We start from the raw sequence: 13,015 nt of genomic DNA, 5'->3' as shown, positions 1-13,015 counted from the left end.
TTAGGAGTGTGTTGTTCAATTGCCATGAGTTTGTGTAGTGACTAGGGCTTTGTCCGGTGTTGATTTTGAGCTTTATTGCATTGTGGTCTGATAGAATGCATGAAATTATTTCAATTTTTTTGTATTTGTTGAGGTTTGTTCTGTGGCCCGGTATGTGGTCAATTTTTGAAAAAGTTCCATGGGGTGATGAGTAGAAAGTGTATTCTTTGGTGCTTAGGCAGGCTATTCGAAAGATGTCCGTTAGGTCCATTTGATATATGGTATCATTTAATTCAAAAGTCTCTCTGTTTATTGTTTGTCCAGTTGACCTGTCTAATGGAGACAATAGGGTAGTGAAGTCCCCTACTATTTGTTTTTATGAAGTTATGTGCACCAGAGTTTGCTGAATATATGTTCATGATTGTGATATCTTCTTGGTTTGATCAGAATGAAGTGTCCCTCTTTATCGCTTCTGGTTAGTTTTAGTTTGAAGTCTATTTTGTCAGATCTTAGAATTGCAACTCCTGCTTTTTTCTTAGTACCATTCATTTGGTATATTTTTTTTCCATCCTTTTACCTTAAGGTAGTGCCTGTCCTTAAAAGTGAGATGGGTTTCTTGCAGACAGCAAAGAGATGGATTTTCTTTCTTAATCCATTCACTTAGCCTATGTCTTTTGTCTAGGGAATTCAGTCCATTGATATTTAAGGTTATTATTGAAAGATGTGTATTGGTTCCCATCATTTTGATTGCTGTTTCTGTTCTCTGTGTTTTTGTTTCCTAGATTATACCTCTATTTATTTTCTTTTGTTGCCCCTGGGGTATTATTATTTCTCTCTCTGCTCCCTGTATTGCTTCAAGTATTCTTTGAAGGGCTTGTTTTGTGGACATGTTTCCTGTCAGCCTATTCGTGTCATGGAAGATTTTTCTTTCCCCTTCAACTATAACAGACATTTCTGCTGGGTAAAGTATTCTGGGCTGGCATCTATTGTCATGTAGAACTAGAAATACCTTGGTCCAGACTCTTCTGCCTTTTATAGTTTGCATTGATAAGTCAGCTGTAATTCTGATGGGCTTTCATTTGCATGTGACTTGTTGTTTTTCTTTTGCTGCTTTCAGTATTCTCTCTTTGTTCTGTACATTTAGTTTTTTGCTATGATATGTCATGGGCAGTTTCTTTTCTGGTCCCATCTATTTGGTGTTCTATGTGCTTCCTGTATTTGTATGGGGATGGCTTTGCTTAATTTTGGGAAATTCTCTTCTACAATCTCCTTTAAGATCTGGTTTCTCTTTTGTGAATTCATTCAGAAGTTTCTCCCTATCTTCTTTTCTCTTTGATTTTTTTTGTTCATGTGTTCTTTAAATTTGTTGAATTCCTTCATCATGTTTATGATTGTTCTTTTAAATTCAGTGTCCTGGGTTATCTCTAGGGGGTTCTCCTTGTAGAACTCTTCTACAGAATTGGTGGCGTTTGGTGGGGACACAGTGTTTTGGCTTTCCATTTTATTATTCTTTCGTTGTGATTTTGGCATGTGAATTTCTTTTGTTTATGATTCTGATATGAGAATTAAGTTGAAGTATGCTTCTGTTTGTATTATCGGGGTGCTTATATCCTTTATTGGTTATGTAAAGCTGGTTGGTACAGGGTTCAGGTTCTCTCAGGTTTAATTTGGAGGTAACTGATGGCTTCAGATCAGCTATTCAGGAACACGCACAGAAACCCAATTCAGGTTCCAGTCAGGTACACTTGGGCTTCCTTAACCACATGGAGTCAGGATCCAGGAGCTCTCAGGCAGTCACCTGTGTTCTCAACCCCTATGCCAGAGGGAGGACAGAGGGAGGCCAGAACTTGGCACTCTCTGGCAGTCTGCTGAGATCAGAGCCACTACAGCAATGGAGGTTGAAACCCACCCTCTCAGGCTGTCTGCTAGGATCTCAGCCTTAGCCTACCAAAGCCAGATCTGCCCTGGGGCCTTGAGAGAGGCCTCAAGAAATCCCAGGCAGGGGGATGGGTATGGCGCAATTAGGGGAAGCTCACCACAGCGTGGAGGCAGGATTCAGGGACTCTCAGGCAGTCCCCTGTTTTCTCAGGCCCTCTGCCAGAGGGAGGCCAGAACTCAGCACTCTCTGGTGGTTTGCGGAACTCAGAGCAGCTACACGATGGAGGTCCGAACCCACCCTCTCAGGCTGTCTGCTAGGATCTCAGCCTTAGCCTACCAAAACTCCTCTGGATTCTTGTGCATAGATAATTGTTCAGAAAAGTTCCCATGAGGGGGCTGGAGCTAGAAACTACTGTACCATCTTGCTTGAATGTAAAGGATTAATTTTATATTAAGTTTCAAAAACTACATTATCAAGAAATATTTAATAAGGGAAGTGCTGATGATACAAAAGCACTGGGAACTAAACAAGATTCAAAGCATCATGATGATATACTCATTTTCTAAAAAATAAGTGCAATCAACTATAGAAAAATGCTAGAAGAATTTAGATCACAAAATCATATTACTTCTTTACATATTCCTCTACTTTGTAAATTCTCTACAGTGAGCATGGCTCATTTGTTATCAATTTCCCAGTCATTTTTCTTCATATTAGCATTTCTAAAATTCAGATACATCTTAAAAGTGATGGCATCTTTGGCTAGATAATGTATTATTTTTTTTAATCCTTAGCAACAAAAACTAATGAAGATCATTCTGTTTTAAAGATACAAATGAAAATGTTCAATAAAGAAGTATTCACTAGACAAATAAAGAGGTACAAACCTATCAGTGAAGGCTGAATTTTGTAAATCAACCCACAAATATAATTTGCCACAGGAGTAAAAAGTTTATAAAAATAAGCATGGAGTTGTGTATGCAGCCCAGCAGTAGAGTTCTTGCCTAGCATGTGAGAGACCCTGGGTTTCACCTCCCAGTAATGCAGAGACCAAACAAAACATAAGCATGAGAAACATGACCTTAAGGTACACAGTTGCTCCATCCTCTTCTTTTTTAAAATTAACTCTTCTGAAATGCTTACTTTGTTACTGTATTTGAAAAAGAATGGAGTCGTGAGGTTAATAATTCATTTCTCCTTTCTAAATATGCAGACAGATCTTCAATCCCACCTTGGGAAGAGTTACCTTCCCCACTTTACTCTTCCAAGTTGCAAGCTTCTCGAAGACAATGGAGGACAGAGGGGGTTGAAGAAAGAGACAGCTAAAAGGGGAGAGAAGGTAGATGGACAGGAAAGTCACACGAAGTAGTGTTCTTCTTTTACCCCTGTTTGGACAGAGTCATCACTCCTGCCTACAACTCAGGTGAAATGCAGGGCTGCGTACTTCCCAAGTCAGTTACTGACTGAAACAGAAGCAGCCACTGATACTTCAGACACTTTCTGACCTTGTTGCTCTTAACTCACATCCAATGTGCCATCAGTAGTTGAAGGAGATGGCTATTGTTTCTAGTTAATGCCTAAGGAAAAAAAATTTTTTTCTAAATATGTAAGGTATTCCTGTTTTACATACGTACTACACAGCCCTAGCGCTGTGTAGTACATATGTAAACACACACACACACACACACACACATGCACGCACGCACACATGCACACACGCACATGACCTTTCCCAATTAGGAGTTTTCAAAGATAGAATATACATTCCATTTTGCCTGTATGGCCAGAATGTCACCATGAGATAAAAACAAAGCCATCGCTGTTTCACTGGTTCACTCTTAATAACTGCTTATTTAGCACTTACCATGTTAGATTACTCTGTCAAGGGTTATAGAAGAGATAAAGTTCAAACAGCCCTTGCTCTTGAGAATCTAAAATATAACAGTCTTTAGAGAATTCCAAGAAAGAGAAACACAAGAGATCCAAATAAATGTGAAATAGTTAAAGGGCCCTGATGAGAAGAAATCCCAGCATGGTAACTGCTATATGGGGTTTATCAAACCTTTGAAGAAGTCATATGAAATAGTATCACGTGACACAAAGCAATCACTATCACCTGCTGCTTTTAGCAATATAATAAAAGGATAAATATAAGTAATTAAAATTCCAGGGGGAAAAGGAAAGCTATACAAGAAAGTCAAGGTTCAAATACACAGCAAGCTGAGATGTAACACCATTTTGGATCTTTTGATGAGGAATAAACTCTTTTTCCTTTTTGTATGAGTGTGTGTGTGTGGTGTGTGTGTGTGTGTGTCTGTGTGTCTGTGTCTGTGTGTTATTCTAGAACAGAGGCCAAAGGAGGGCTTTGGGTGTCTTCTCTATCATTTTCCACCTTATTCAATTGAGACAGGGGACCTCACTGAACATGGAGCTAAGCTGGTGGCCTGCAAGTGCCAAAGATCCTATTGTTTCTTTCCTCTAACCCTACCGACTAGTACTGGGGCTACAGGTGCACATGACCACACCTGGCTTTTTAGGTGGAGTCTGTGGATTTGACCTTAGGTCCTGGCGCATGCACAGCAAGCACTCTTACCAACTGAGTGATTTCCACAGCCCATTTAGAAACTCTAACTCACATTAGCAACATTTCCCTTCAATTGACATAGGTTTGGGAATCTTACTAGATTGTACCTTCAATTTATTGGTGGAGCTATTTTACCTGGTCTGCAACAGTAACACATGCCTTAGCCAATCAGATTCAGAAGAAGTAGGTTAGTCCTAGCAAAACTTAGAGATCCAGATGTAAAGTTACAAACCTCAAAACAAAAATATTGGTAAAGAAAACTCTTAATTCCCCATCTTACAAACTAAAAGTCAAAAGAAACTGTAAGTTGGTTCTAACAGCAATTAGGGATTAATGAGATTGTTCAGTGGGTAAAGGCGCTTGTCTTGTGAGGCTGGTGACCTAAATTAATTTCCAGAACTCATGTAGAAGTAGAAGGGAAGACCTAACCCCACAAATGTGGAGTCCTCTAGCCTCCACATTGTGCTGTGGCACACACATAAACACATGCACACATACAAATAATAAAAATATATAAATAATACAAAAAAGTAAATATTAACTAGCAAAACTTCTCAAATCTGAGAGGTAGTGAAAAAAGCTAAGTCCATTCTTAATAGTGTCACTATTAAGTGGAACTAGTCATGCTTAAAATTGTTAGGTAAGAAACAAAGTGTAAACACGTTTAAGGGAGAGAGGAAATCAAAGAACAAAACGGAAACACAACAAAAAGTAGTTAGTGCTACAAAATGGAACTTACGGGTAGGCAGAAAGGAGTTTTTTATTCGGCATTTTAGATCTTTCTTGATTCCTCAAATTTTTACTTCCCACCTCATTCATTATATTTATCAGATAATAACCACATTAATGAAATATAAAAAACAAAAATAAAAAAGAGAATACTGTGGTTATATGTAATAAAGTCCTATTTATATGAATTGTTAACTTTTTATTTAGTATTTGTGTGTGTGTGTGTGTGTGTGTGAGAGAGAGAGAGAGAGAGAGAGAGAGAGAGAGAGAGAGAGAGAGAGACTGTGTGTGTCTGTGCCTGTGTGTCTGTGTGCATAACAGGGTGAACATTCCTAACCTGAAATGAGAGCTCTTCCAATTCTGAAACTTATTAAACATTAACATGATGATTCAAGAGTTTGTGGTTTTGCATCATTTTGAAGTGCAGACTAGAGATATTCAACTGGTGACATCTACACAAATATTCCCCGAACTGGAAAACCTCTGAAACCCTGAGCGTTTGAGATAAAGGACACTTATTCAAAGGGATCAGATGGGAAAGCAAAGTCAAAGAGAACATGTTACTCTAGTAAGTTCCATATTGTCTCCATGAGAATACATATGTATTTTCTTATTTGATCCCTTATTTTTCCCATGCTTTTAAAGAAAGCAGATCCCATGATTACATAATTAGCAGAGAAAGCACGAATAGTGTTGGCTTCATACACTGGTTTTCATCAAACACAACCTTCACTGGGCATGTTTCTTTGAAGTAAATATTACTTTCCTAAACCTAATTTTTATTTTAAAATCATATTTATTGAGATTTCTAACTCACACAGCATGCAATTCATTCACTTCAAGTATACAACCCAATCCATTTTTTAGCATATCCGCAATGTTATACAGTCATCACAAATTAATTTTGGAGCACTTTCATCCTTTAAAAGGGGTCTTGGAAAAAGGCTCAGTGGATAAGAGCACTTTATTCAAATATGAGAACCTGAGTTCAAGTCTCCTGAACCCACATAAAAAGCCAAGTGCATGCATGACTAGAACCTCAGCAAGTGTGGTGGGGGTAGACAGGAGGACTGCTGGTGCCTGCTGTCCACCCATCTAGCTCCAGCTTCAGTGAGAGACCCTATCTTAGGAGAATAAGGCAGAGAGTGATGCAGCAAGACATCTGCCATCCTCCTCTGTCCTCTGAGCATGGGCACCTGCACACACACATCCTCATTCAACTCACACACACACATCATACACCACACTTACCTGTATACACACTGACACACACATTAAAAAAATGAACACTGTGCCAGGTATGGTGGTGCATGCCTTTAATCTCAGCACCCAGGAGGCCGAGGCAGGCGGATCTCTGTGAAATCAAGGCCAGCCTAGTCTACATGGTGAGTTCCAAGCCTGCTGGAGCTATAGGGAAACTCTGTCTCAAAAGACAAAAAAAAAGGAATCTTTCACCCATTAGCAGGCAATCCCCATCAATATTCCTCTGAGGACGGGGAGGGGGTTGAGGAAAGGGATAATCACCTGACATTCTTGAAATAGGAGCAAATACAATAAGTCAAAGCTTCCGGCAAGGTGCCTGGCACCCATCACATGCATTTCAGGTAAAATGTCAAGACATAAGTGATATACAATTGAGTCTGGGTCTGATCAAAAAGCGTAAGAGAGAGGAAAATCCTTTGTAGTACCCAGGAATAGCCTTGGCTTCCTGTCCACACACTATAGATCTCACCCAAGTTCTACTGAATACAAAGAAACAGGCATCATGTCAAAAGCACAAGTGCAAAAATGTCAGCCTCTGAACAGATGTGTTCGAGTGAAAGTTCGGGAGACACGTCCTCAGCCCTGCATAAAGCCCGTCAGCAGCCACATATTCTGCCATTACAGCAAAGAGAAAGAGAACGCCACGACTCTGCACTGGACAAGCAGTTGGAACTATCCTGTCATGTTTCCACTTTCCAGAGTGAAAACAAACATGACAGGTGCTCATTTGGCTGTTCAAGCACTCTCCACTTAAATGGCAATTCCTCAGGCTTACTGGCTGCAGCCTCAAGTTGTAATTTATTACTGTTTCTGTTATTCCTTTGCTACAGCAGAAAGTAGAACATAGCACCTACATCTCAAGGCCCATGAGAGGCAATAAAGCATAATTATTTTGAATTTATGATTAAGCCATAAATTGTATGTACTTTTTACTTCAGCTGGTCAAGAGGTTGAGGAGGAGGAAGGGGTCAGAAGGAAGCATGACAAAAGCCTTTTGCTTTGAAGAAAATGTCTAAATCTAGGCAGGGCTGAGGAATACCTGAAGGATTCTGAAGGATTTACAAAGATGCCACAGGCTCCAAGTTAAATCCCTAGGGAGCCCCAGTCAAGATAAACTCCCAGAGGCCTCTATTCTTCCTGCCCCCAGGGTTCCCACCTCCAAGGAAAGTGCTCATGTTGACTCAAAAAACAGAAGCCCGTGTCACTTCAGGTTACACCACATCAAATATCCACAGTGTTCTGGTCTTGCTGCCTCTAAGCCACAAGTATTTCATGGAAGGGGAAATTCATCCATAAAAAAGAGACCAGGCTCTGTTAAATAAAATGAGCCTCAACCAAAGCAGCAGTGGATACCACAGAGTCTAATTCGGCAATGATCAGGTGCTAATTCTTCTCACCCTCAACAGCCGACTGCTGAGGTTTTCATTCTTGCAGTTACTCTGTATGGTTATGGAAATACACTGTAGAGCAGTGAGATGCAAGGCTGACAGGACTCAGGGATGATGGATGACAATGAGTGCTCTTCCACTGCTGCCAAGCCTGGACAGTTCTCCCACATATCATGGCCCAGTTCCCACTCTCTGTATTAAGTCCTCATATGAAGTGTAGCTTGCAGAGCACAGTCCCACATACCTTCCTATCCAGACTCACCAGCATAGCAAGCCCTGAAGGATGGCACAGTGCTCACCACACAATGGGGGCAGAGATGCAAAGATGTGCCGACACTGTGGAGTCATCAGACTGGGCCAGGAATCTGGAACCTGCTCACCCCACAGGAAACCTACTGCTGGCCTCACTCTAAACACTGGTGATGGGGAAGCAAACTTAAATAAATGCTACATATTCGATTAATAATGCTTTTTTCTGTTTCTGCCAAGGACTTTTTTTACTTGGCAACTAAAGCTTTCAAATACTGCTCATAATACTAACAATAGACGTTTCAAGTGGCTGGATTGGAAGAGGTAATCAACATAGAGAAAACAGTCATGAATAGAGACATGTAATATATAGAAATAGTAAGTGGAATGGGGACCAGCTGAGGTTTGCGCAGTGTTTACCTACTACTCACCTTTGTCCCCACACATCCCACCTCCACACTCAGTTCCTGGTTAATGAACATAATTTGGTTGATGTCCCTTGAACTGTATAATCTGTTCCACAAAACACAAACCCAGCTTGTCTCCAAGCACTACTAAGTCCCTAACTCCCTGGTTACATGTACTCTATGGAAACCATCTGTGGCAAAGTAAATCATTCGGGCCCTGAGAAACACCAGAGTGGATTTTTTTCCCCTTAAGTGTGTTTTGAAGTCCTGGTTGGAAAATTAGTGAAAATTGTAAATCTGTTTGCAAATCTGGTCATGTCTAACTCTGAGATTAGGGTAAAGATTCCAATTTAAAAGTAAAACCGTGACAACCCCGTGAAGCGTGTCCTCAGGCACTGCCAGCAGGCCGTTCGCTCACGTCCACCGCAGTGGATTTATTACAGGCACCCGACAAGTTCCCCATCAGACACCCCAGGAGTATTCGTTTGAGACAGCAAAGTTCAGGCTGCACTTCCTCTGCAGACCAATATATTATTATAAATTGAGCTAAACTGTTTCCTTTTCATAAGTGCTGTGAAGTTCAGACTTCAGTTATCAGCACAGGGGCCAGGGCCCTCCATGGGGTTCCTTGTTAGATGGACTTTTTAAAGTTAGGAGAAAAGGCAACATTACACAACAGTTGCTTTGTATTTTGTTTTTCTTTTTAATAGAAGGTGGGAAGAAATTTATTTTAGAAATCAAATATAATATCTTCATAAAAATACATTCGAACTGCAGACTTTTGGGGCACCTTTGGTATGCCTGACATAGTTTGATGGGAAACCAACAATGTCACCAATGTCTGAAGGTAGGAGGTAGAAAGCAGATCTTTATATCCTGTATACCAACTTCTAAATCACAGCATGAATTTCTTGTGTTTATTAACTACAAAAGGTTAGAGACTCAATATATATTTAAATATGCATATTCCTTGTAACATAAATAAAAAAGACAATGTAATTCACTAAATGTTACCATTACTAACCCAATTCTTAAATTCTATTTAAAAACTTTAAAAACAAACATAACACTGTCATCTTTTCTTCCTTGCTGAAATGCCATTGGGTAAGGCAGAGCAGAGTGGAAAGACGTGGGGTGAAAGCTGGCTACCCAGGGGAAGAGAAAAGCCTGACATGGGGTGTTGAACTCTAAGCGGAACAAAATGACACATTGCTATTCCTGCTCCTTACTAGCTGTGTCACCATGGATAAGTCTTTCAGTCCAACCTTGACTTCCTCTTTTACAAGAATAGTTAATATCTGCCTCTCAGGGTTATTGAGCAAATAAACAGAATGCTTCACTTGTCATTAGTCCCTAATAAATGTACCTATTATTAATATAATTACAATTCCAGACATTCGTGTACAAGACAGCAGAAATATACTAAGTCACACACAACACTTGATTTTTTATACCCTTTTCTTTTGTACTCTGAAGAGTTTCTTTTATCTACAATGAGCAGATATTTGTTTTGTTTTGGGTTTTTTCTTTCTAAATTATGTATATACGTATGTGTCTGTGACTGGGGGGAAGTATATGGACAAGAGTGCAGAGATCCTGCATCTTGTCCAGACCAGAAGAGGGTGTCAGATCCCCTGGAGCTAGAGGAGCTGTACCACAGGAATGCTGGAAACTGAACTCACAAGTCTTTGCAAAAGCAGTACATGTTCTTAACCACAGAGCCCTCTCTCCACTTCCCATACATTGTTTTTTAATCAGAAGAAATTACAGAAGATGTTATTAAAGGCACAGAAGACAGCTGAGCTTTTACAATGCATATCTACTGGTTTCATATACAGAAAAATAAGAAGCCATTTGAAAAGATACCACTCCAGCTCTTAAGCCCTTCAGATATGCAAATTATTAGTACTGACAAAGAATCCAAAGAGCAACCTTTATTTAGACTCAGGCCAAATATCTAAATCTTAGGAGTACATAAAAACTGAAGTTATAATCCTTTTACCTACAAATGACATTCAGTGATAAAGAAGGAGACTTCAGAAGAGAAGCTTGGAACCTCAAGTCAGGCAAGGTTGGGAGAGGACCTTGACACCGACAACACTGCAGAGACCTCAGCATCCTGGGACCCAGCTGAAATGGTCCCATTTAGGATGAGAAAAGCACAACATACAGTACCTGCTGCTGGCTCTGGCCCTGCACTAGTCCCTGCTCTACCTCACATGAACAGAGCAACTTCTGACATCTCTCTCAGAAGGCTGTTTGGAAGCTGAGATTGTGTATGTGAAACAGATTTACAAACTATAAAGCAAGATGCAAAAGGAAAGCAAGACACTAAGCTGCTGCTGAACGAATGCAGGAATCATCACTCCGGGAGAACTTAGGCTGCACAGGACATAGCATTACGTCACACAGTCACTTCCAATCCACCTGCAAACACAAAGGAAGCCTCAGTCTGGTCCCACTGAAGAACTAACACTTCCCCAACAGTTATTATGCTCTCTCTTTTTCAAAATGTGAGCAATTCTTATTTTACCAAGGAAACCTCATTTTATTATCCATTATGCTAAATTGACAATAAAAATCTGTCTGATATTAAGAGTAATAATAAAAATCTTTTCCGTTTTTTTTTGCTATATACTTTTATTATATTCATTGTGCCCAGTGTTTGTTTTCATATAGGCTATTACTCTCACTTAAGAACAAAACAAAACTCGGATTCTAAAATATCCAGCAATGATATCACACACTCAACATTGCTTTAGTTCCTCCATATATACATTTATAAAACATATTTAAATATATATTTATAAAGGTTTACTTCAAAGACAGATGACAGATACGCTGCCAAGACTCTAAGGTTAGACAAGCAAGACATCAGTCTCACTGACTCTCCTGACATTACCCAGCATGAAATAGCAGTCTCCCTGGTGAAGGGGAATTGCCAAACCAGGCGTCTCGATGTCCCATGAGATCTTAAAGCCAACATGCCAAGTATCTGGATCTCTGCCTTCAAAGCTTGACTCATCTTCACTGTCCTCTTCAGAGCCTGTCGAGAAAAGAGAGGGCACTCAGTAAAGGCACATTTCATCTAGCTTCTAAGATTTGACACTACCTTAGAAATAACTGGTATTTTAAAAAAATATGGTTTCCTCAATTAAAGTGCCCCACTTTCCTCATCTCTCCCTTGATAATATCAGTCTCCTAAGGTCCCACCTCTCTTGAGCTCCTTTTTTCCCTTTATCCCCAAGGTTTCTTGTATAACCAGAGGGCCAGAAACATAAAAGTTTACAAATGGCCAAAATATATAATTAAGAGATTAAGACCCTTCTGCAAGGCTGGTCCTTGGACAGGACTCCTACATTAAACTTCACCCACCCAGGACTCAGGGACCATCATGGAAGAGGGGGCGGAAAGACAGGGAAGAGGTACCATGACCATACAGAAACAGAGTCATACAAGCTCCTGGGACCCTGCTCATATGATTCTATGGCAATGGTGTCAGCATACACAAGTCCCATGAAAACTCAAGCAGACAAAAACCCAGCATAGAACTGGGGAAATGAACAGCATACCCCAATCTTATCTGAAGAAATACTGGCAACCGATCACTGCTAGGTGAGGAAGAGCTGATCTTCCTAAAACAAGACTCTAGGTAGGCTGACTAGACCTCAGTGGATGGACTTGTTCTGGGGAAGGTCTGGAGACACTGACTTGACACAGTGGGACTTAACAAGGATGACAGAGTATGTAGGCTCCAGTGGGAGGTCTATGGGAGAATGCCAGTGAGGACAAGGTACGAAGATGATTAAGATTGTTTGAGATATTCTGTGTGAAATACACAAAAAATAACCAGAGATTCAAAGGAAGATAAAAGATTATTTTGTTGTTCAGTTTCAGCAAATAAATTAGAAAAACTCAATTAAGCAGGGTAGTTTTTAAAGTAGGTATTAATTACCAAAACAAATCCAGGAAAAAGTAAAAAAACTAAAGAAACCATGGAAAGTAGAGAGGAAGTTGTCACAGAATCCTCTCTCAAGAAAGCAGGCCCAGAGAGTACCAAAAAACTCACTACTAAAAGTAATCAAGGAATTAGTAATTTCAGTGTACTCTAAATTGCTTAAGAACATTTTTTTAAAAAGGTATTTCCAAGCTGGGCTAGGTGGTGCATGCCTTTAATACCAGCACTCAGGAGGCAAAGGCAGGTAGATCTCTGTGAGTTCAAGGCCAGTCTGGTCTACATAGTGAGTTCCAGGAAAGCTGGGGCTACAGGGAGACCTTGTCTCAAAAAGACCAAAAAAAAAAAAAAAAGGCATTTCCAGACCTTTTGTGAAAATAACATACATCAAAACATAAAAAGAAAACACACCTATACCCAAATAATCTCACATCTAAAAATCAATGTTAAGTTTCTAAATACAATAGACTCTAAGTCTAACATTGTATTAAAAGAATAACATTCCATGACCTGGTGAAACTGATTAGGGAATACAAGGTTAGCTCTACAGATAGCTCAATACCCCAAAACTTAAAATAAAAC

At 39.9% G+C, this 13,015-nt stretch overlaps 1 protein-coding gene across 1 annotated transcript in view; it reads right to left on the bottom strand.

The window, feature by feature from the left end:
• Window positions 1–13,015, bottom strand: part of Fto (FTO alpha-ketoglutarate dependent dioxygenase) — a 457,526-nt gene that overhangs the window by 273,118 nt on the left and 171,393 nt on the right. Inside the window, exon 4 of the mRNA XM_017797386.2 lies at window positions 11,381–11,524. Within this exon, the coding sequence (XP_017652875.1) occupies window positions 11,381–11,524 (144 nt within the window). The remainder of the gene's footprint in view (window positions 1–11,380; window positions 11,525–13,015) is intronic.

The sequence above is a fragment of the Nannospalax galili genome, unplaced genomic scaffold (assembly GCF_000622305.1).
Source record: "Nannospalax galili isolate Female #2095 unplaced genomic scaffold, S.galili_v1.0 scaffold274, whole genome shotgun sequence".
NCBI classification, from domain to species: Eukaryota; Metazoa; Chordata; class Mammalia; order Rodentia; family Spalacidae; genus Nannospalax; species Nannospalax galili.
Note: the sequence above shows the minus strand (reverse complement) of the source record. Positions and strands in the feature narration are given on the sequence as shown.